Source organism: Dipodomys merriami, unplaced genomic scaffold (assembly GCF_024711535.1).
Source record: "Dipodomys merriami isolate MVZ:Mamm:240054 unplaced genomic scaffold, mDipMer1.0.p SCAF_24, whole genome shotgun sequence".
NCBI classification, from domain to species: Eukaryota; Metazoa; Chordata; class Mammalia; order Rodentia; family Heteromyidae; genus Dipodomys; species Dipodomys merriami.
Window position 1 is genome coordinate 18553418 of NW_027203826.1, and position 24688 is coordinate 18578105.

General features: G+C 45.8%; 1 protein-coding gene across 9 annotated transcripts in view; it reads right to left on the reverse strand.

Moving 5' to 3' along the window:
* The window catches only part of Cacna1e (calcium voltage-gated channel subunit alpha1 E), a 468612-nt gene that overhangs the window by 57120 nt on the left and 386804 nt on the right, over window positions 1-24688 (reverse strand). For 6 of the 9 annotated variants that reach the window (XM_070034322.1, XM_070034319.1, XM_070034320.1 and 3 more), the window contains 12 exons: window positions 24066-24197; window positions 23488-23560; window positions 22539-22656; window positions 21420-21487; window positions 20005-20102; window positions 15858-15914; window positions 14011-14667; window positions 13317-13630; window positions 10280-10442; window positions 9045-9174; window positions 8267-8326; window positions 7423-7529 (listed from right to left, as the gene is read on the reverse strand). In XM_070034322.1, coding sequence (XP_069890423.1) covers window positions 7423-7529; window positions 8267-8326; window positions 9045-9174; window positions 10280-10442; window positions 13317-13630; window positions 14011-14667; window positions 15858-15914; window positions 20005-20102; window positions 21420-21487; window positions 22539-22656; window positions 23488-23560; window positions 24066-24197 — 1977 coding nt within the window. The remainder of the gene's footprint in view (window positions 1-7422; window positions 7530-8266; window positions 8327-9044; window positions 9175-10279; window positions 10443-13316; window positions 13631-14010; window positions 14668-15857; window positions 15915-20004; window positions 20103-21419; window positions 21488-22538; window positions 22657-23487; window positions 23561-24065; window positions 24198-24688) is intronic. The other 3 variants (XM_070034321.1, XM_070034325.1, XM_070034324.1) reach the window with 1 other exon arrangement.

Genomic DNA, 24688 nt, shown 5'->3' on the forward strand with positions numbered 1-24688 from the left:
CCAGCTTAAATATTAAGCTATCTGTCTTACTCCTCTCAATCAGTATAGGGTTTGTTCATGAAATGTTACAGAAAAAAAATACCACGATGGAAAAGTTCAGGGATTCCCTTCTCCATCTAGCCTGTAGGTCTTGTTTGTCTCTAGGGTAGAGACACGGATCTGTGAGGCCAAGGATGAGTCCATACCAAGACATTGCTCTGATTTTACAGAGATCAATGGCTTGGAACTAAACAAAACATCATGGTGTAGGGAGTTTCATGTAATATATAAAACACTGAACTTGAAATAAGAATACTAAGGTTGTTCAAGAACTGGCTTTGCTCTTTACTTATCTCATGAGTCCCACTAGCCAAACCTCCAGGAATTGACTTCTCAACTATAAAACAGGACTGTCATGTAATCAATGAAATAAAGAGTACACGGAAATGAGGACATTTCCTTGCTTACATGGCTGTAAGACCAAGCATCTGCTTTGTCACTCTTACCTGCTGCCATTTAGGGATTATTTTCCTTCCAGGTCTATGTTTTGGCATCTCTTGGGGTCACTTATGTGCTTAAATCCATGATCCATCTGTCACTTTGGTTCAGTGACCAGAGGACTGGCTCCTGCTAACACTTTAGCACATAATCCTTTCCTTCTTGCGCACGCACGCACACGCGCGCGCACACACACACACACACACACACACACACACACACACACACACACACACACACACACACACACACGCCTTTTGCAAACTTTCTCCTTTGCAATGCACATGACTATATACTCCAACTGGAAGATATTTTTGTCCAAGCTTTGAGAAGCAGCAGGAGGCAGCAAAAGCATCTGTCTCCTCGCACTTGTGTTTTTCAGTCTGGTGAATAGCAAACCAACTTATATTTCTTCTTAGTCTTTGTGTTCTAAACATATTCAAAGACCCTTCATCTGCTGATCTCCCTTGCTGACTGAAGGCCAGCCAATCCATTCCCCCAGCTGGCGATTGATTTGCAATGCTAGGCTGTACCCTGGTGAATGGATTAAGCAGATGGCTGTGAGGTCACATGCCCTGGGTTGATACTTCCCATTACAAAATCTGTTGTCCTAAATTTATAAACCTACTTTTAAACCCAGAGGGTACTATGATAAGTTTCCACTAATCCCACAGGTCTGGGCTCTTCCAAAGGCCATGACAGCTTACTTGCTATACAGGGTGCTTTTGGTATATGGGGCTAGATAATCCCATTCTTGGTTACCATATGGATGAAGCTGTACTCCCCCCATCCCATGATGATAAGCTGAGATCCCGTTTATAGCCAACCATCTCCCAAATTTTTGCTATGGATAAAGTGAAATACTTGGGCATTCACACTAATCAGATAAGGTTCTGCAAGTGCACAGCCTATAGATAGAATCTCAGTAGCATCAATGCCACATGCAGAAGAATACATTTTGCAGTGTTTGCAAAACAAAAACAAAAACATTTACATTTACATTAGGTTTTAATGCCAAGAGCAGGAAGACTTGGAGTGTTATCCTATCAGCGTCTCTGTGTTGATTCCTTTTCCACCAGCCCTGCCAAACCCTACTTTCAAGAAAGCTAGGATATAATTCAGCCAATGGACACTCCAAGTGTCCACAAGCATTGATCACTTCTTTTGTCTGTATCTGGCACAAAGCTAGATGAAGTCACTTTCAAGGTGACTCAAACACTATAGAGTTTCAAAAAGCAGCATCCTTCTATCTTCTCACTGCTAAAAAGTTCCAGTTCATGGCAGCCAGCTTTCTTTCTTTTTTTCTTTTGCCAGTCGTAGGACTTTAATTCAAGGCCTGGGCACTGTGTCTGAGTGTTTTATGTTCAAGGCTAGCATTCTACCACTTACGCCACAGCTCCACTTCTAGCTATTTGGTGATTAACTGGAGAGAAGAGTCTCATGGACTTTCTTGCTTGGACCAGCTTAAACTGAGACATTCCCAGCCTCCTGAATAGCTAGAAGTGGCATGAGCCATGCTTGATAGCTGGCTTCTTAAATCCATTGCTAGTGGGTGACCCAATGGCTAAAATATAATTTTAATCTGTCATTCTCTTCCAGAGTAGAGGAACTGGATGGTTCCGTAGTAAGTAGGTCTTCTTGTCACTGAGCAGGATTTTGTCTCAATTTTGCCCCTATAAAATGAATGTGTAGTCACAGCTTCCTGTGGGAGACACCCTCCTTTCAGTTCTAATAATAAGAGCTGTTAAGAAAGAATCTTACAAACCAAATTTGATGTTTGAGGGGGACCACCTTAAATTCAGGCCAGAGTAAAAAGCAGGGGGGGAAGACAACCAGGTTTAAGCCAAAGGTTTGTACTATAGCATTTCTGACCTAATAGTCACTCCCTTTTATGTGTTCACATTCCTACTTTCAGAAGCCCAAAACTGCACAAAGTCAGACCAGAGGGAACAGCGCTTGTGGCTCCATAGGATGCATCCAAATCTCAAATTTTCTATGCCAGTGTGTTTCATTGAATGCATTTGGAACCAGCTCAGCTGCTACAGCTTGCCTGGAATGCATTCAAGAGACCTTATGCCTCTTAGCCACCAGGGCAGGGTGTCAAGTGTCAAGAAAGTGACACACTTCAAAGAAAGGAATGTAATAAAAGCTAATGTGGGAACCCCAGTTCCTTCTGGCACCAAGAGGCAGATTGACTCATGTCTTTGCTTCTGGCTAAGGACGGAATAATGAAAGGCTAAGTGTGGCTGTGAGCCAGATCTCCTTAAGGGCTGGGGAGCCCTGACCTCAGCCACTGCCCTGCTACCACAGGACACAGCAATAGAGCAGCTCTGACAGCAACATCAGCCACCAGAGAGCTGCAGAACTCTGAGTGAGGCACAGGCCAGAGAAAGTCCTCAGGTGTCTGCTAGGACAGGGAGGAAGGGATGGAGGGGGGTTGGGTGGATGGAAACAGAATGGATGGTGCTTTTTCTATTAAAACCTTTGACTACAAACAATTGGCTATGAGCTCACTATAGAGAATGCCACCGGAAGCTCACTTGATTATGCGACTTGAGCTTATGCATCGTGTTGTAGAGTGTAGTAATGAAGGGGGTGAGGATCCTGAGTATGTTGCCCCATTCCCAACATTCTAGGCCTCTTCTGGGTTTCTCCTCTGATGATATCCTTACCTACTTGCCTAATCAAGTCTTCTACACTTGGAAGAGATGAACCAGAGGACAGAGACAATCTCATCTTCGTGTGCAGAATCCTTAAAGGCTCAAGAATGTAAGCAGCAGAGTGATTTCCTGACTTCTCCACAAGGCAGTGGAATATGGGCGGGGCTATGCTGAGTGTGTGAATATGCTACCAGGCAGGTACCCAGAGGTGCCAGGTGCCAAGGCTGTAACCATCTCTGCCTCCCCACCCAGGAAGTAGAAATGGATGGCCACAGCATGTGAGGAAAATGGAGGAAAGCAGTTTCCAGCTCTAAGTAGGAAATACTAGCACACAGAAGAATCCTTTCTCAGAAAGAAAAGGACAAAAGACAAAGGTTTCAAAGACCCAGTCACTCACCAGACGTTTCTTGAAACCGCAGAGAGGAAAAGGCACAGCTCAGGACATTTATAGTTGGCAAACACTCTGTGTCTCCATGGTGGCCAGAGAGTTGTGAGGGCAATAGAATCAAGGAGAACTGTTCTGATGCCCCGCTCAAACTCTGCTCACCTCTACAGAGATGCTGGGCTCAGCTAGAGACCTGAGTGTTCTTATAAATGCTTTATAATGTAAAAGCAGACTTACAAGAGCAGAAAAGTTGCAATATGGGTATCCTTCCAATGGTTTTCCTATCCCCTGGTATGCCCACTGATAACAGAAATGCTCTTCCCTCCCCACGCTCCCAAATAGAACTGTCAGGGTTACATTATAAAGAATCCCTTTGCTTGATGCATGCAGCAATAGAGAAGATAATTCTCTCTAGCCACTACATACATGGCACATATGCTTATAGAAAACATACATGAGGGCAGGTGCAGACCTGTGTGGCAGAAAGTCTCAGTGGCCAGTGAAGCTTTCTTTGAGAATTCAGCTGAAGGCCTTCCCCTCTTCGTGACTACAAAGCACTGCTCTTGGGAGCTGGGCTAGGTTCTGAGAAACCTCTGGCCCAGCAGTGACAGAAGCAATGCCAAATCATCTGTGGTTTCTGAGAAGCTGCATAATGATGCTACCATGGCAACCACCATCAGTTGCTCACATTGACTGAGCAATAGCCCTGAAGAAGCCTCGTCAGGGTAAAGTTCAATTTCAAGCAGAGAAGAAAGAGACTATGATAGGAGTAAGGGTATCTGAATAGTGAACATTAAGTGGAACAAATTTATGGCATATGACAATGAAAGTTACAAACACAAGGAGATAACTTGCAGACAGGTTTACATCAGGCTTCCTGTTGGGCCCTGACCATGGAGTACATGAGCTCAGGAACTCCATTCCAGTCTCTGTCCCAAGTTCTACCCTCACTCTGTTGGTAGGCTGAACTCCTTCTAACCCTACCAATAAATTGGATAGCTGAATTCTCTGGTGTCCTCAAGAGGGAATGGAAGAGAGCAGAGTTAGTATGCATGAGCTTAAGAGTAACAGAAAGCATTCGCTGGAGCTCAGCAAATGACGGCCAGAGAAAGGGACAGTGGGCTAGTAGGACTGCTCAATCAGCAGAGAAAGGGGAGGGAGAATGGATTTGGCAAGCTCGCAATGATGATGACAAAGGAGAATGGGTGGAGAATAATGAGAAAGTCCCATCCACAGTTCAGAGAGAAATGATGAGAAAGTTCAAGATGTGACTCACTGAAAGCAAGGGATGGATTATAACTCCCAATCCATCACATAAGCATGGACCCCCAAACCAGGGGATTTCTGAAGTCCCCTGCACTGTACCTGATCTGAGGACCAACAGAGAGGCTTCAGCTCCGGGGCTGCTAAGGCTTCCCCTGCCACCAGCACCAAAGCCATGTTTTAAAGAGTGTAAAGAAAGAACAAGACAGATAACAACCCTACAGCACAATGATGTTACTTTGAGTCTGAGGAAACACAGCCGGATGGTGGACACAGGGCAGGCATGCAGAAGCTTCCTCTAGACAGTACCTCCCGCCCCACACAGGCCCCAACATGCCTGTCTAGTTCCAAGCACAAAGCCAGAGGCAGTGAAATAGGTATGGGAGAAACAACTGAATTTGGAACCAGCCTGGATCCATCTTCAACCTTTTGCATACATTATACACCAACATATACGTGGCTCCTACATTCAGGCTGTATGACAGGATGGGTAAAGCAGAGAATGAACATTTCTTGATCATACACACTGCCAGGCCCTGTGCTAAGCATTTTACACACCTTATTTGTTCTCCATTTTTGAGCCTGAAGAGTATTAATATCTTGCTGTGTGGCTCAAGGACGAAGCCAGGGAGGAGCTAACATATAACCTAGGCCCTGCCTTACCCCACGGTCTACATTTTTACTTCCCTGTCTCTGTGAACTCTAGTTTTCTAAAGATTGGGTAAGTTCCTTCCTATATGCTTCCCTTTCCATCCTTTGCTCATCAAAGATAGGCAACTATGCTACTGAGATCAAAATAAGAGAGAACAATGTGGTGAATAATGTATGCAAATGAATTGATAGAACGAGAAGGGAACTTGACCTTTAAAAAATCCCAAGGATCATATTTTATCTCTAACAATAACAAAAATGTTGGGCTTCCTCAGGACAGAAGTAGACTTTAATACATCTTCCCAAGAGGAGAAGGAGCAGGAGGGCCCCTGGGTAGAGCAAAGGTTGGCTCTTTTATGGTGCTATGAGAACCCATATGGATTCTGAATGTGTGAGGAAACACCAACCATTCTTGAAGTTTCTTTGGGAACAGCTGAGACATGTTTTCTTTTTGTGGGGGTCAAAGTTAACCAACTCCACACAACTCTGTTGGGGTTGAAACACAAGTGTGCATGTGGACTAAACACACTGGAATTACTTAATTGCTAACCTATTTGGGGATCACCAATTAGATCTAACTAGGCTCTTCTTCAGAGGGTACCCCAATAAATCAGCGACAATGGACATAGCTTGTTCCCAGGATTTGGCACATCTTAGATGCTGAGCAGAGGTGAGAAATCTCATCTCTCCTACAGACAGAGCATCCAGTCCTTTATCCTAGGCCACTTGAGAAGCATTCATTCTAAGCTTCTCTACTTGTTATTTTGCTAGGATGGAAGATGGCAGTGTTTGGGCAAAGGTGGGATGAACAATCCCTTCTCAACCCTTGTACCTAGGTAGGACAAATACAGACAGACATCTTTCTTGTCCCTTCCCTCATACAGCTGCCATCAACAAGAGTGGTTCCCATGTGCTTCCTGTGCCTTACCAGAAAGAAAATAACGTTGGCCTTGTTCAGAATATGAGGCTCTTACTCTTATTCAAGATGACTGGAAAGATGGCTCAGGGAATCCTCCTCACCATCCACTTGTGGTAGATGGAACAAGGTATAAAATTCAGAAGGATCTTTCATCCTCTTGGGAGTACTGTCTAATCTGTTTAGTAAAAAGGCCCTGAGCACATCCCTATGTCTTAGGTATATCCTAGCTTGCCAGGAGTGTCCCTTCCTTGGCTGAATTCCACAGGGAATGGCAGTATGTGCTTGAAAACCTGCTACAGTTGGATAAATGTCTATGTGTTGGGGGAGGGATGGGAATTTGCCAAATGTTTTAGGGCTTTTTTAATTGTATTTTTTTCCCTTTTTTGGTATGGGATCAAACCCAGGACATTGTACTTGCTAGGCAAACTCTTTGCCACTGAGCTACATCCCAGCCCTCCCAAATATAGTGAGCAAGGTTTGGTCCTCTAAATGTCTTAAGGCCGTATTTCTTAAGTACATTACAAGGGAAGACTTGGAGAGCTGTTTCTTTTGCAGATTAAGCATATCAATATTTGTATATCCCTTGATTAACTTGTGGTTATCTCCAAGCAAAGAACCTTTCCATGCTCAGAATTCTAGGATCCTCAATTTTGTTCCCCTCCCCACCACTCTTATTTCTTTCAGGCTTCTCTTTTGACTCAAGAAATAAAAGGCAGCATCAGTTGTCCTTAGATTTTGTCTCTGAATGCAGAGACACTGCCCATATCCCAAGCACCTGCGTGTACTTGTGCATCTCTGGGAATGACTCTCTTGGTACTTCTGACTTCTCCCCACTGATGTTCCCTGCTCTTTCTACCCCCATATGCCATTTGGGAAAAAGGAGATAAAACTGTAAAGCCCTCGGGAGCTCTGTTGAGGGAACCTGACAAGCAGATTTCCAGGGCAGCATTCTTTAATACTTCTGTGAGTGTTTCATTTCTTATGTTGGCCCAAGGGATAGCTTTAAATCAGCCAGTCTCTAGGAAATGGAAAGGAGGGGGGAACAAAACAGGGAAGAAGCCACTTACGCCAGAGCAAAGGCCACCAATGCACCAACCACCACCACAAAATCCAGGATGTTCCAGAGGTCTCGGAAGTAGGATCCGTCCTGCAGAATCAAGCCCTGGTCTATCATCTGCGGGAAAAGGGTATGAAGAGCTGTGGATGAGCCCAGGTGGTACAGGGGACACCTGCCCTGGGATCTGGTTCATTATGCCAATGTATTCACTGCCACTGTCTGTATAGTTAACCTCACTCTGAGCTTGAGGAGTGAGAGGGACATCTATCTAGCAGGCTCTCTCCAGATCATGGTGAGTACTAGGCACCTTATCATAGTCACAGGTTGGACAAGATTCCTCTGTCATCACAGAACTCTCTGTTCCTCCTTTCCTTAATGCCCAGAGCTTCAGACATTGCCTCATATTCACAAACAAGTAACCCAGATGGAGAAAACTGGGAACAAGACAGATCTGTTCAGCTTTAGATGGTTGGGAGGATACAACCCTCAGGTAGTAGGAAGGGATGGAGTGTAGGAAGACTAACATACAACATACCTACCTGGCCCTTCACCTTGGCATGTACCCAAGCTCAAGGCAGGGAGCACATTGTTTGGGAGAATGCAATCCTCAGACTCTCTGCCCACCCATCACCTGCTTCCTATTCAGGCTACATGCACAGGTCTACACTATCCAAACACATTCAAGCAGCCATGTCTTAGGATACACCTCCTCAGGATTCTGCAGGCAAAAGAGTGCTCAGTAGAGGATCTCCTGTCATGGTCTTCTAGATGGCATCTTTGGGAAGGGCCTTGAAGTGAAGGGGACAGGTGACCCATTCAAAGCCTATAGCCAGGTTTTCTCCAGAGGCTTTTACCTTTATAACCATCTCAAAGGTGAACACGCCTGTGAAAACGTAGTCAAAATACCTCAGGACCTGTAAGACATATGAAACGGAGGGGAAGAGGACAAGGTGAGGTGCAGGGTGACACCCCCATACACTGACACATACAGTTCTGCCCCGCCACCCAGTTCCCACCCGTTTCCATCTTAGACACATGAATGAAATTCCAACCACTGGGTAAACTGAGAAATAGCAGTAGGAATGAGGTGGGTCACAGAGCCTGCTGGAATCACATGGCTTAGAACCTGACCTCTTGAGTTTGAATTGTTCCACCAAACTCTCACTCCTTGTTCAGTCCCAGGATATGGAATTCTTGTCAGTTCCTACCCTCCTACCCCCCTGACACGCACATTCTTGTGGGGTTTCCAGGAGATAGCTCACTCTCTGGGATAGGGCTATGCCGCTGTTCAGCTTCACACACATCACCCATGACCATGTCAGAGCCTACAACCAATTCCTTAGGTATCTGCAGATCCCCTTCAAAGCCCTGGCTGGTTCACGATACATTTGCTCCACTGCTGGAGCATAAAGGTACTGGTATGTTGATGGATCTTGGGGCTTCGCTAGGACTTTCTTCCCTTAGGGAGAAGTTCCTACTTCTAAGGAACAGGAATGATCAATATCTCCATCCTTCCTTGTTCCCCAACAACCTCCCCACCATCAATTCACCTCTGATGTTAGAGGGGCGAAACTAAGATGTAGTGGCCCGTAGGGCACCATGGATGTTGACAGATGGCCCCTGTGTACCTACTTTGTTACGCTCTGAATTGGTCAAAACAGGGTCCTCAGCTGCCAGGGCAATGCTGCTGGCCGCGATCACCAGAAGGATACACATCTCGAAGTAGCGCAGGTTCACAATGTAGTGGCAGGCCCTGCGAATCCTGTGGGGTGGAGAGACCTTGCTGAGCTAGCCATGGGTCTTTTCCATGCTTCTCCATCTTACTCCCTCTGCCTTACCCACTGACCTCTTCCAGACAGCCATTTCCTTGCCAAAGGAAGCCACGAGGGAGAGCAATTTAATTTCTCAGGCACTATCCTCTCAAGCCCCCATGGGAGAAGGTAATCAGATTGGGTAGAGCTGTGGCACGCAAGCCAAGATACATTGTCTGCAAGCATGCTATTTGGGAGCAGCCAGACACAGACTACACAACCTCAAGGAGGCTCTCTGGAACCTTCCAAAGCACCCTGGTATCTTCTCCTCTACTGTAAAAAACATCTGGGATCTCAGTAAATTACAAAGGCTCAAGAAACAGAAAAACAGACCTTGATTCTAAGATTCCAACAATAGGGTTTCATGTCTCCCATGCTACACTGATACAAGGAGCTTTATACTCTATAGTACTACAGTATTATATTCCCATCTCGGATGACCTGGCAACTTTAACTCAAGGTCTTTCCATCCCAGAGCTCTTCCTGAACCCTGTTTACATAGTCCCCAAAGGCCTCCTTGTCCCACCAGTCTCAGAAGCTGGTCTACATGTCATTTCCAGAGCAGAAGGAAGTTGCTCCTTCCCAACTCCATCCTTCCTGAATCTAACCTTCTAGACTTGTCTAACACTCCCACCCCTGTCTCTGCTCATGGAAGTATGTTCTTTTGAAAAATTCACATGCAGGACAGAAGATCTGTCTGTCCTCCATGTGAGCTTTTCAAGAGGGCATCCTTTAAAAAATCTCAAAATCCAATAGATGAGCTTGTCACCCCAATGTCCACAGCCTCAGCTGTCTTCTTGGAGAATGTCTGTAATACAGACGAGTAAATCCCTCCATCTTGTCTCATGATATTCTTCCTGTATCCTCTCTTCTATTGAGGGAAGAGGATACAGGACATCATTACAGACATTTAACGACTCTCCTTTCCTATTGGATCCCAGGTACTCTTGTATCTGGCCAACCAATACCAGAAAGGTCCAGGAAGATGGTTCATTTTTTCTCCTCATGCTAGCTTTCTGTCCTACCACCAAAAAGGAGTGTGTGAGGGTATCTTACGGATTCGTGGTGCTGAAGATAAACATGGAGCTGTGTGGCACCATGGCTTTGCCCGTCTCACGCCTCTCCTTTTTCTTCTTCTTGTTCTCCACTTCCTCCTCTTCTTCCTCTTTGATCTCTGCCTCCTTCAAAGGACTGGCCTCTCCATCCGTTTTGTTACTAACTGCAAAGGAACATGGAGAAACCATCAGTGACCTGGCTACATGCATGATACCTTTGAATTGTATGTGGACAACATGAGAGGCTAGGAAAGGGATTCAGATGCCCGTACAAGGCACCCAAGAACACTGGGAATACTTTTTTATATTACATTGATTTAATACCTTCTTCTCCTTACCCTCACTTGAATTTTATATGGGATAGCCTTGTATGCTTTATAAATGATAACAATCAGGTCCCTCCTTTTATGACTGAACTTTTGCAATCTGGCAAACAATAATTTGCAGTCTTTGCAAACAGAAACTGCTTCTGTTATGATACTCTTAAAGGTTGCATATTACAAACTCTTGGTTCTTATTTAAATTACTTATTAGATTTTCGTATCAGTGCACCCTGAATGGCATATTTATTATTCCCATTCTACAGGTGGGAAAACCCAAAGTTTAGGGAACTGAAGTACTTTCCTACGGCCCTAAAGTCAGTGTGAGTTCCTAATATGAAATCCTATATGGCTTCAATGAAGTCATACTACAGTGGAAAATTTTAAGAAACCATTACTCTGTTTGCAGCTGCCTTTCTGGCTGTGCCTTTCCTAGTCGTGATAGATGTAGAAATGAGAATGCAATATTCATGTGAATATGGGCCCTTGACTGCGTTCCAGAACTGGGAGGACGAACAAGTCTAGGGTTCAGTGCAGTGCTCAGGCTGCTAATCTATTTTTATAGTCAAGTCACAGAATGGGTTACAGTAGCAGGAGGATGAAGCTATCCGAATGGGGAGAGGACGTCCCGCTGCTCTTGAGTCGGTGAATGACTCTACCCTGGAACTTGGTGGAAGCAGCAAATCTCTGAGGTCATGAGTCATGCCAGAGGCTTCTAAAAGTAAGTCATAGGTAGTACCTAAAAGCCTATCACATACCCGCACTTGAGACTAGCTCTGGAACAGAAACAAAGGGCTGGTCAAGCTGTCTTATATAATTTCTTATAACAGAGGGTCCAAAACACTGAATTTTTAAAAGTAAAAAAATCCAACAGTTGCTCAAAAAGGCTATGAGACTGGGATTCTGAAACATGTCCAACTCAACCTGAGCAAGGACTGGACATGAGAGACTGACTTTATGTCAGTTGTGGGGCTTGAACTCAGGGCCTGGACACTGTCCCTGAGCCTCTAGTACTCTACACTTGAGTCACAGCAGCACTTCTGGTTTTTGTTTTTTTTTTTTTGAGTGGCTAATTGGAGATAAGAGTCTCATGTGAACTTTTCTGTTTGGGCTGGCTTTGAACTCTGATCCTCAGATCTCAGCCTCCTGAGTAGCTAGGATAGAAGCATGAGCCACTGGTGCCTGGCTGAGATTTACTTTTTTTTTTTTTTTTTTTTTGGGTCCAGTCATGGGGCCTGAACTCTGGGCCTGGGTGCTGTCCCTCAGCTCTTCAGCTCAAGGCTAGCGCTCTACCACTTGAGCCACTTGCGGCTTTTTTCTTATGTGGTGCTAAGGAATCAAACCCAGGGCCTCAGGCATGCAAGGCAAGCGCTCTACCACTGAGCCACCTTCCCAGCCCAAGATTTACTTTTTATAAGCAGACTGATAATATGAGTGTAAGGAATTTGAAGAAAGGAAGATTGAGCGCTGAAACAAAGGCAAATAAGGAGAGAATACTAAGAGAAAACAATGAAAGAAAAATGTGGCAAAGGTGGAAGGGAAACAGCAAGAGAGCAATCTTGTCACAATTCTAGTATCACAGAGTAGCTGTAGGATTAGTGTAGGGAGGAGGTATGGAGTCAGGATGGAGATGAAGAGTGGGAGTAGTGCAGGTGTAGGATGTGAAGGTAGAGCAGGGGATGGGGTCTGGGCCTGGATTAATGTAGAGGAGACCAGCTGGACAGACATGGGGCACAGGATTAATTTAGGAATGGAAAGTGGGCTTAAGTTCAGGACAAGGCATGGGTTTCTTCTAGATACAAAGTGTGAGGGCAGGTCTGTGGTGGGACATGGCATTGTTATAGGTACAGAATGTATAGTCCGATCTGGGAAGGGGCATTAGGTTAATATAGATAGAGAAGGTTCAGTTAAGTCTGGGACAGGACATAGGGTTGATGTAGGGACAGGTTCTGGGTGGGTCATGGGGTTGATGTAGAGATGAGGCCTGGGTCAAGGCACAGAAGGCGTGTAGAATTAATACAGGGATGAGGTATGGGGCAAGTGGAATATTAGATGAAATTTTTTTCCCTGTGTTTCCCTTTCCAGTTTCACAGATTAACCTCTGCTGCCTGAGGGAACTCTGAAGGAGAGAACGAGCAAATAACTAAAAGCTCCTAGGAGGGAAAGAGTTGATAGGCATAATAGAATCATAAAATGTTAGCACTGGAAAGAGCCTCAGAGATCATCTAGTTCCATTCCCGCTCTATACATGACAATCAGAGAGCTTGAGAGATGCAGAGATTTTTCTGAGGTCACAAAGCAGAGCCAGGACTGGAAGTCCCTGCCAGGGGTCCGTCCCCTCTCTGGTGAGGTGGGCAGAGCACTTTAAAGACCACAGAGAACCCGACCAGATTCTCAGAGTGCAACCAAATAGCTGAAGATGTAAATGGGCATAAAGTCACATATGAACTTTCTGAAGACTTTAGGGTTGGTCCCAGGACCAGAGCTTAGGGAAAGCCTCTAAGTGAAATTCTAAGTATTAAGAAATTCTCAGATGAAGTAAATTCTAATTTATGATTGCAGTTTTTTTATAAATGGTTTTACTCTCTTTTATTGCTAAAAGAATGCATTGGTTCTGCTGGGGCAGCTTTAAAGGAGAATCCCAGAGCCAGCTGTCCTCAGTTGCAGGGTGGAATGGGGTGGGGCAGACAGGTGGGAATAGAGAGGGACTGTGCTCACTGTGTACCACTGTTGAATCCACCAAGGGCCCCACGTCAGGGATGGCCACGGTGACACTGGTGCTCTCGGTGGCGGCCTTGTCCGTGTTGGCTGTGATGCAGGAGAGGTCAGGCTCACTCTGGCTGATGCCCCGGCCCACATCCAGCTGCACATCCCTCAGCAGAGCTTGCTCACTACTGCCTTCCTGTTCCTGCTCGGTCAACACTGCATCCTTCGCTACTTCCAGCTCAGGCTGAGGCATGACTAGGGGTGTATTGGCTTCATCAAGGGCTTCTGCCAGCCCAGAGCCTCTGGGCACCATCAGACTGTTGGTCCTGGGAAGACAGAGGAGAAGACAGCCAGGGATCAAAAGCTGCTCTAGAATGGCCAATGTACCTGGCCAGAGAGGAAAGGGAAGGGGAACTGAGCAGACCTGCTGGAGAGCGCTCAGCATCTACTGCCTTCACCCCACCCAGACAGAGAGGATCTAGACCCACAAGCCACACCCGCTATCTTATTCCCATTGGTCCATCCATGCCCTACTCCTAGCAGAGATGCTCTTGAAGAACAGGTGCGTATTTTCAGAGGGAGCAAAACCGTGGCAAAAAACATCTCCACCTCACCAAAAGGGAAACCAAGACCCACAGAGGTCTCCACTAGAGAATTCCGGACCATCAGCCTGTGCTATTCTCTCTAAGTCACTTCTGGAACTCACCTCCTTAAGTCCTGGGTTCGCTCCTCTTCATGGATTGTCGGTTCCTTGCCCCCATGGCTGCCCCGGGACTCATGCTCCTTCTCTCCCTCAGTGGGTACCACTTCATCCAGACTCCGCTCCTGGCTGGCAGACCTGCTCCGTGAGGCCGAAGAGGACTCCTTCCCTTCCGTCCTGACTCGACGGTGCCGGCTTCGCCGCTGGCTCTGTCTGTGCCTGGCCCGGTCCTCAAAGGTCACCACGGTCTCTCCTCCTCCCCCAGCCTCTTGCTGGGTTGGGTCACAGTTCCCATGACAAGGCCTGGCGAGCCATGGTGGCTCCCGTTTGCCCAGGGATAAAGGGCTCCTCTGATTGTCCAGGGCACTGGTCAGGCCAGCTCCATCTCCCTTGAGAGAGCCCCCACGGCTGATGCGCTCCTCTTCACACTTTTCCAGGCCTAGGCCTAGGGTCAGACCTTCAATGGGCCTGGACCTGCGGTAGAGGCTGGGGTGGGCATTGAGTGGGTTGAGGGGGCTCAGGGGGTTGAGGGGATTGAGCGGGTTCATTGGTGGAGCCTCCTCTTTGTTGAGGGCCTCCTGGCTGGACATCTGCATGTGTCTCCTCAGCTGGCTGGTACGCTGTTCCCACACGGACATGTGGTGCCGGCGCCTCCGTTCCCTCCTGGCAAAGGGGAAAGGGTGAGGAGCAGAGTCAGGGCCTAGCAGCTGCAGGCTGTGGGGCGGGGGTGGGGGTGGGGGGCAGTAGCCACAGAGGCCATGAACAAGGGAGGGCACATGATGGGGGAGCAAATGGGAGAACCAAGAACCTGAGACAGGAAGCACAAAACGATGCAAGGAGCAGAGTGCCCACACACGAGGAGGCCATGGGACCAGCGCCTCCATAGACAGTTTGGAGTATTTTTATTGCAATCCCTGCTCTGCAGCGGTTGAAGGATCGAGAAGAGATAAGCCTCCACAATCGAGTCCTGCATCTCCAGAGGGTCTCCGAGTATGGTCACACAAAGGCTCACTTGCCCTTACCCCTCTGTGTTCCTTTGATTCAGGAGCATCAGCGAGGATCCCCTTGTGCCTACCAATAGCTCTTGATTCTACATCAGACTCCCTCCCTTTCTCTTCTTAGATTACAGCCTGGAATAGCAAAGGCTGAGACATGTTTAAATACCACCAAAGGCGGACAGCAGTAGCAAGCAGACCCACGTGCTAAAAAATCTTAGCACAATCCTCCAAAAAGAAAGAGGGCTGGGGGTCTCTCCCACAATAGCTAATGGAACCCGTAGAAGATTTGTGTGCACAGAGACCACCAGCAGCTCCCACACAAACCACTGCTGAGCACTGCTCAAGGGTCTAACAAGCACTCACGTGGCAGCAAGAACGCACAAGCACAACGTACATGAGCACACAGGCGTGGCTGACTGGTAGGTGCGGCATACACCTACTCCACCTACTCCTTCCCTCACGTGCCTGTGAGTGCACGCCTACCAATTCAGGGGACACTCACATGTACCCACACGCAACCTCACCAAGGCCCACACAGAGCTGCATACAACAGCCTACACCAGAGGAACACCCACTAACACTCATTACCAATGCCAACACGTGCCCATTCACAGGCCAAACCAAAGAGTGAGCAACACACGGGGTCACGTACTTTAGACACACACCAATAGAAGCATAGGTTGAAAAGGTGCAAAAGGGCACGTCCACAGATCAAGTACACAGAACACACGCACACACCGAGGCACACGCCCACATGCACACCCCGTGCCCCTTTGTCCACAGCAAGGACAAAGACACATTGTCCCCGCGCCTACACAGAACCACTCACAAACACGCAAACCGGTACACACATACAGGTGGCTGCTGCGTGGCTCCCACATCGACATGTGGTGTCTTCTCCTTCTGTCTCTTCTGGGAAAGAAAAATGAACAGGTTCAGTTCAGCCCAACCTCTAGGAACTACAAGCCCCACAGCCACCAGCAGATTTCCAGAGGGAGACAGGAGTCTTCCATGTGTCCACAGGCTCTCCAGATGCTAGCTTCCAACCTTCACCTCCAACAGGGTCACTTCTGAGTCTTCACTATGTGCAAATACATGGGCCTTTTTTTTTTTGAAGGCACACATGCAGAAACACAAATATACAACTTTCTGTAGAGGATATAGCTTCAGATGCTCAAACAACATGCCCACTAGCACACACACACACTGCTGCCTATGCATCCTTTGGAGGCCTTAGGCGATGAGCAATTGTGCCCCACCCTTAACTCTCCCACCATATCAAGGGTAACAAATATAGATGCAACCCCCTAACTTGTCATCCCCATAGCAGGTCCTGACTCAATCTCACCAAACATGCAGGAAACAAATGGTCTTCCAGGCAAACCAGTGTGGCTCCACAGCAGCCTGTGGCTCAAAGCAGAGCCACCACGCCATGGGCCACTGTTCATATTCTCCAGGATGTGAGCAGAGCCCCTGCACTTGTACAACACAATGGCCCTGGTCTGTTCACCCAGTTAAAGCACAGTATCGACCTTAGACTTGTACAGAGAGATATCCTTTTTACATGTACACTGCAACCTTTCAAAGCAAAGTTAATAGAAAGTTGGAGATGAGATGAGAACATGGATGTCACCTGATTAAAGAGGAGAGAACATGTAATAAAATGATGATATCTATCAGCCAGGGACAGGATGATGTTTCAGTAAAGGACAACCCATCTTGGCGACCCTTAGAGTAAGCTTGCTCTTGTCCCAGGGTTGGAAAATCCCATCCAGCCCTTTAAGGCCCTGCTGGACCTTAAAGATCTGTAAATGCGGCTTTGCAAGAAGCCCAACACCCACCAGTGCAGAACATGTTCTGCAAACGAACACTCTCAATTAGCATTTCTGTGTGTCTGCAGAGGAGTGTACTATATGGGTAGAGCTGAGGAAGCAGAGGCAGAGGTCTGAACCTTCCTCTGGGTATCTGAAAAGAGGCACAAATGCCTACATGTGCACATAAGCACCCACGGATGCAGACAGCACCCTGGAAATGTCTGTGAGCTCCTCAAATGAACGTTTCCCTGAACATCGGCAGGCTGCACTGCAGTGAGGCACAGGTGGGGGCGGAGTGCCAAGAAGCATGGGGAGCATATAGAAATAGAAGCATACAATCTAGACAGGCAGCATGCACACCCACTAGGAAAAGCACATCATACCATCTATTTGCAAATTCTCAGATATTCAAATACCAGCTCTCCAGAAGCTTGTGTGTTAAGTACATGGAAAGATCCCCTCACCCCTCCCTCCCTCCCTCCCTCCCTCCCTCCCTTTCTCTCTCTCTCTCTCTCTCTCTCTCTCTCTCTCTCTCTCTCTCTCTCTCTCTCTCTCACACACACACACACACACACACACACACACACACACTAGGCAAAAGAGATCCATCTCACACAGATCTGACACATACTTGATACTTCCTTTCATATCTCTCCTAATAGATACAAAGATCCTATTTTAAATTCATAGAAATATCCACATAGCTCTAACTCAGGCACCTTGGGCACACCCCATAATAGGCTTGTGGAACAAGATGGGCATGTAGCATTCTTCTCATTTCCAAGATGAGGCAACAGAAATTCTGAGACCATGAGGTTCTTCTCAAGGTCACAGAGCATGTGAGAACCAAAACTAGAACCGATACTCAGGCACTTTGGTTTGTAACCATGCTCTGAATTTCTCTATGGAAGCCACATCTGTACTTAGTTCCACTGCAGACCAAAATTCTGTGATCTTGCCTACACACCTGAGCAAGGTGCATAAATACCTTGAGGCCCCTCTTGCCAACAGTACAGACTTTGTGGCCTTGGTGTGGTTCCCAAAGTCTAGGTCCTGGCTCAACTTCTTCTTCTACTCACTATGCCCCCAATGCACACTGTTTGATTCCCACAGCCCTGTGCCTGCCCACATTTCATTCATTCTTCCCTTCCATAAATAGCAAGTCTCTACTCTAGGCCAAGCATCATCCCCAATCACATCTCTCCAAACCTCCTTCTCCCCCAGGCTTCCTCATCTCAGTAAATAGAACCACCTACTTCTAGGCAGCAGCTAGTCCTATCCATCTGCACTTTTGGATACCTGTGTGTATGTGGGTTTTTTTTCTTTTAAGCTCAAATTCATATGAGAAGGTATGTAGGGAAAGGAGGGTAGTAATCACTGACGACCTAGAGCATATTCGGAAGAGGATTTGTTTCTCTAATTCACAGAGAAGGGTTAGAGAGGCTAGACCTTCACAGTTTTGAAAGTGAAAAATAATAAACTAACAGTAACGAAGAGAAGAGAGACTCTGCATAGAACTTGGGAGTCCCCTCAATGAGGTAAGGCAAATGCCATGCAGGAGCTGATCTCATGAGTACCAGGTCACCACAGACTCCTCAAGCACTGAGTGACATGATCTGGTGTTAGGATAGTTCCACTTCCAGTGGGACTGAAACCCTCCCCCAGTGGATACACACAGGCCTCATGAAGACTGAGAAGAGCAATATGAGCTTTCTGTGCTTCTTTGCCCCAACTCCATCAGCTGAGGCCATGATCAGAGAGCCCAAGCCTGATTCACTCAATTCTTTCATCAACCACAGGTCTAGGGTGGATCCTGGAAGAATGGGGTCCAAGCCTCTCTATTTCATCACCCCTCCCCCATTCTCTCCCTAAACAACTCCATCTGAATTCTTGTTCCCTCCTGGCTACTTATAAAGTCACTAGCTTTTGTTTTGCCAATGCCACTGGTACTCTCTGTCCTCACCCAAAGTGGCCCTGTAATAGCGTGTTGTACCATTGCCCACTCTGTTCTACAGGGCTTTCCTCTACAGGTTTCTAGGATGCCAGGCTTTCCTATTCTTCTCTGACTTCCTGGATGTACCTCCCTTGGTCTTCTTTGCTGGCTTCTCTTCTGACAGACATTAAAAGCATAGCCATAAGCTCAGCCTCTGTCCTCAGCTCCTCTCTTCCCTGTCTCCACTGTTCCTGGGTCATCTCACCCACACTGATGGCTTAAATACCACCAAATGCAAATGACTTCCCCCAAATCTTTATTTTAATCCTGACTTCTCCTCTATTCATGTAACCAATAGCCTATTCAAACACTTGGATGCCTTCAAGGCATCTCACATTTAATGTGGCCAAAGTGAACTTTGGATTACCACCATCCCTAGGGTATAGGTAAATGCCACTACCCTTTCTCCAGCTGTTTATGCCTTAAAATGTTAGAAAAGAATACCTGGGAGAAATTTTGTTTCTTCTCTTTATTTCCTCCTCACCCCTTCTAGATTAATCCATGAACTCATCCCATTGGCTCTCAATCCAAAACGTGGAGTGAGATGGTCATCTCCTCTATTGTCACCATCCCAGTCTCAATCACCATCACCTACTTCAAGAATCATTACCTCTACTTGTGGCATGTACAACACATTCGTCACCTAACAGTGACCTTTTAAAGTGAAGTCATCGTTATCCTTCCATCATCTTCCTCTCATGGTTTCAATTAGCATAGAAGCTAAAATCCTCATGGGGTTTAGGGCTTCTCGACTGGTTTCTGACCACCTCCATGGTCTTGTTCTCTTCTATCCCTCTAACTCACTATATGGAGCCTTCCAGAGGACACTTGTTTCATAATATCACACAACTGTCTTCTATGTGGTCAGGGTCTTTGTTTACTCATCATCTCAACTTCTCCTGAGTTTCCCTGGGTGTCCTCCCCCGAACTCTTGTCCTTCTCTGCCATGTCACTCTGTTCCATTCATTGTATTCTATTTACTGTTATCTGCAATGACTTGTGTGTTTGTCATCCATGTCCCTCACGCAAATAAAAGCTCCATGAAAACACAGAGACTCCGTTGTGCTCACTGTCCATTCTTGGGAATAATTCTGGCAGAGAGGAGGTAGACTCCTACAATCGATCACTTTATAAGCTAATGAATTGGCTTCAGCCCAGGAGCCCAGGGGTCAGTGAAAAAGACAAACCAACTCACTCCATAGAAGGCATGTTGGGTGCAGACATCGGGCTGACCTCCTTGGCCTTCTGCAGTGCGTGTTTCTGGTTGAAGGCCTCCTCTTCCTCCTGCTCATCCTAGACACAAAGCACAGAGAGTTTTGCCTGGGATTCACATGGAGGGTATTCTCTATTGGCACTCTCCAGAGAAGGTTTGCAGACCAGATGAATGCGGCAAGTAAAAAGGTTAAACAGACAGCATGAAGATGGGATGGCTTAGAGACCGCCAAAGGCCACAGGCCAGGCTCCTTGGAAGACAGCAGCCTCCCAATTCTTGTCTCTATCCCCACGTTCTTGAGGGAGCTGGTTATTTCTGTGGAAAAACCAACACTCCTCGAATATTCTGCAGTGTCTATGAGGATAGAGCAGAGTCCTCCTTCCTGAAATCAGCACCGAGTCTGAGAACTCAACCATCATGGAGTCTCCCCCAGAGTGACCTGGACCCACTTCAAGTCCTCAAGAGATCCTCCCTCACCCATATTCTAAGTGATGGCACTAGGAAAATTTAGTTTAGGTCAAGTGACTAAAATTATTAAAAAAATATGTATGTCTGCTAGCAGACTACAGTTTCCACACTCAGGATTTCACTTGGTCTTCACAGTAATCCCATGAAGCAAACAAGGCAAAGGTATCATTCCCATACTACACATGAAGAATCTGGTGCTAATGGAGATCTGCAATCTGGCCAAAGTGAAAACAGCCAATAAGTGGATTTCTAGCTGTATTGTTTCAGATACTACAGCTGGCATTTTTCCCTACCATATCATGCAGCTAGCAAAATTCTCAAGAGGAGCAGACAACACCTTATAGAACACATGGACAAAGTACGAACTAGTACCAAGATGGTATGTGCCTCTTCCTCAAATTTGATTTGCATGCCATAGATTATCCCACTACGTCTGGAGAAGACAATCCGAGAACAGAAAGAAGTGAAACTTGTCCATAATGGTGGCCACTGCAGCCTCAGTCTAGGAACTGAAATGTCCCCAGTGTCTTATATACCCAGACTATTAAGGATTACATCATATGATTGAAATCTTACCACCATAGGTCACAATACCAGGAGCGGTGCTTAAAACCCAGGTATCTAGTGCTTACCATGACACTCCATGTCATAATCCTAGAAAGGACCCCAGCAAGAGTGCACAGAGATGAACTACTATTTTCCATAGCCCATGAAAGACCCATGCTGGTCTGAGGCTCAGCATAGTCTATCAAAGTGATCCAGATTTCTTATATGAGTATATAGTTCTAATTGTCTAGAAGCTTCCAGAAGAGGCAGGCTTCAATGGCAGGTCTGAGTAAGGCACTACAGACTTCCAGAAAGAGATCTCAAGGCCTAAGGTATCCTAATGGCAATAGAGAACCGTGTAATCCCTAGAGGCCAGTGCTTACCTTGGTTAGCTCCTGGGCATTGGCCAAATTGTCCACAGCGATGGCCAAGAATACATTCAGTAGGGTGTCTGGGGGTTATGAGTTAAGGATGGACAAGCAACAAATAAAAAAGAAAGAAAAGAAAAAAGAAAGGCTTCAAAAAATCTAAGGGACAATTCCACTTCTTTACTGAAAGGGGACTGGCAGGATAAGAAACCAGGGTCTATAGGAAAGGGGAATACTGGGCCACTCTGCCAGGAGGAGAAAGAGAATATGGGTTTTCTCCTTCCACAGATCACCTCTTCACACAAGCCGTAGAAAATGCATTAATCAAACTGTCCAGCAGGTCATCTGGAACAAGAAAACATTCAGACAACTATGGCCTTTTATGCACATAAGCAAATCACAGAACAACACAATGCAATGTGTAGACGGCTCAGTGTAGGTACTCATCTCTGTTTCCTGAAAGGCTGGAAATGAATCCCACCTAGACTGATGGGTCTTATGTTACTCTGTCCTGACTATGATCCATAGCCCCTGTGACTGATCAGTTCTCCATGATAGGACATTTTCTTTCTTCTCTCATTCTTCTAGTTAGAATCCTAGAGGACTTCCTGGTCTTCTATGCTAAGAATCAGTTTTTTTTTTTTATGTCATCATGAAAATTGGCCTTCTATTCCTGCAACTCGTTATATAGCTTTCTCTTTACAAGTTTCTTAGGCTTCGTTGGAATCTGCTCTGATCCTTAGAAGTTTTCAGGGAAAGAAACTTGAAAGAAGCATCTCTTCTCTGTGATATTATAGAAAATACAAAAATGAAGCTTCATCTTGACTCTCATTTGTTTTTGTTGCACTAATCCCAATTCAAGGTAAGTCCTACTCCTCCAAATAGCTAAAGATTATACAGAAGTTTTAGTTTATAAGGCACAAATAATTATTTCATTCAACGCATAAAAAACCATTTTGTTCATGTTTATATTTTTATAAAATGAGTACATTAATTCCTTAAGATAAAAGCCCATTTTCTTTCAGTATGCTCTGTCCATTGCCCCTCGTTTCCCATTCAAATGCTACCACTACCACTAATTTCTGAAATGCTAATTCAAGAAGGTAGCCAAATAAGAACATCTTTAAAGGATACAGTTTCCGAACAAGGTGAGCACAATGAAGTAAATGGCTGACCACATGCCTGAGCTGACCCCACCCTGGGAGCGGATCCCATTGTACATTACTTCATTCCAGTCCTCTCCTGTCAGGATCTACAGAGTAAACAACAGGTAGGTCAGGACTCTGGGTTTGCAAAAAGACAAATACTGGGGCTAGGTCGTTTTCAGCTAATCCCTTGCTTTAGTCTCCTGCCAAAGAGAGATAAGAAAGCCATTCCCACGAATAATTTGAATTTTTTATATAAATGAGCATTGTGGCCATTAAAAAATGAAAGTGAATGTGAGAAAGCATCCAGTCCTGAAACTACAGAGTCCCTCCTACCTCCAACTTGGCCTTTCGGAGTCATACAGATCAGGTAGTGATCACTATCTGACTGTCCCCAGAGCTGCTAACATGGAATTCCTGAGGTAGTAACATTAACCGAAAAAGCCTCAGGGGCTCCAGTTAGGAGGCTTGGGCTCCAGCTTAGCTTAGATTCTGTCTAAATTGTATTTGTCTTTATCTGTACAACTCTAAGCGACTATTCATAATTGAGCTTTCCTTATGATTTAAGGGGATTTTTTTGGGAGGGGGGGGGCATGAAAAAGACACCAGACGAAATGGACACATCAATTAGATGATACTCTAGATTTGGTTTTCTCCCAAATGTCATGGGTAAGTGAGCATCTCAGACTCAGTGTCTTGTACCTCATAGGTAGGGCAAAAAGGTGATCATAGTAGAAGAGTTCTTTTGTAGTTGGTAAGAACAGAGTCATTGAAATGTAAGGGATTATGGTAACAATTATTCAAAAAAGAAAAGAGAACCCTGCTTCCTGAGAACAGCCGAGGGAAGAGAAACAGAAGTGTCCTGACACTATAAGACATTGTCATCATGTAGCATGTGGTCTGCACCACACAGCAGTTCTCAACGGTGAGCCTTATACCTGGAACACAGTCATGATGGCAGCAGGAAAAGTATCGAAATTTGCTGAAGGAGTTCCATCATTAAAGTTAAACCTGAAAAGAGAATTCAGAGAGCATGGGATGGAAATCTCATATACCAAGTTTCCTCTTCCCAAGGTTACAGTTTTCATCATTTTTTCCCATTCTTTACATCTCCTCTACACCCCAATCTCTGTCCTCCATTCCATAAAAGTCATGGAGATAGTAGCAGTTGTTTTTTTCCTTTTTTCTTTTTGATGAATTACACACCTTTAAAGGTATGGCAATAGAAATAAAATTAAGGTATGGCAATAACATAAGGTTAGGCTGATCTTCAGTTTACAAAGACTTATGCTATATATTTCAAGTACAAATACAAAGTCATAAGTCATCAAATAAAACTTTTGGTAAAGAATTAAAAACAAAGACATGTGTTCCATACATGAGCACATCATGACCTATTCTGGCCACCTATCAGTCCAAATAAGATGGAGACATGGTGATCGATTCAATAGCTCTGATTGTCATAGGCTTGACATATGCAGAACCTCCTATAGATGAAGTCCCTTCTGGTCCTTACCTGCCTCCAAACAACTGCATCCCTAGGAGAGCAAAGACAACAATGAAGAGGAAGAGAAGGAAGAGCAAACTGATGATAGACTTCATGGAGCTCATCAAGGAGACCACTAAATTCCGGAGGGATGCCCAATACCTAAGAAACCAAGACAAGGTTACAGTTGTGAACATTGCATAACAAAATCATCCCAACTCCAGCTCAGCATCTCCCTGCAGTCTCTGAGGTAAGCTGCACTAGTGTACTTTGTAGGAAGATGTGGTAGCCTTGCTTCCCTAGGGAACAGAGCACCAGATCTGTTACCAGACATAGTTTTTGTGTGTTTGTTTCATTTTGCTTCTGTGTTGTTCCTGGGCCTGTGTTCTGTGTTGAACACAGGGCCTGGGCTCTGTCCCTAAGCTCTTTTGCTAAAGTGCTGGTGGAGCCACTGCTCCACTTCCAGCTTTTTTGGTACTTAATTGGAGGTAAGGGTCTCAATCACAAGGAAAGGGGCAGAAGAACAGGAGGAGAAGGGTAGACGAATGAATGAGGGAAATGAGTAGAATGCAGGCTAGAATGCATTGTATATGCCATAGAACTGAGAAAAATAAGGGAAGGAATGGATGGAAAGGGGGAAGATATGGAAGGGA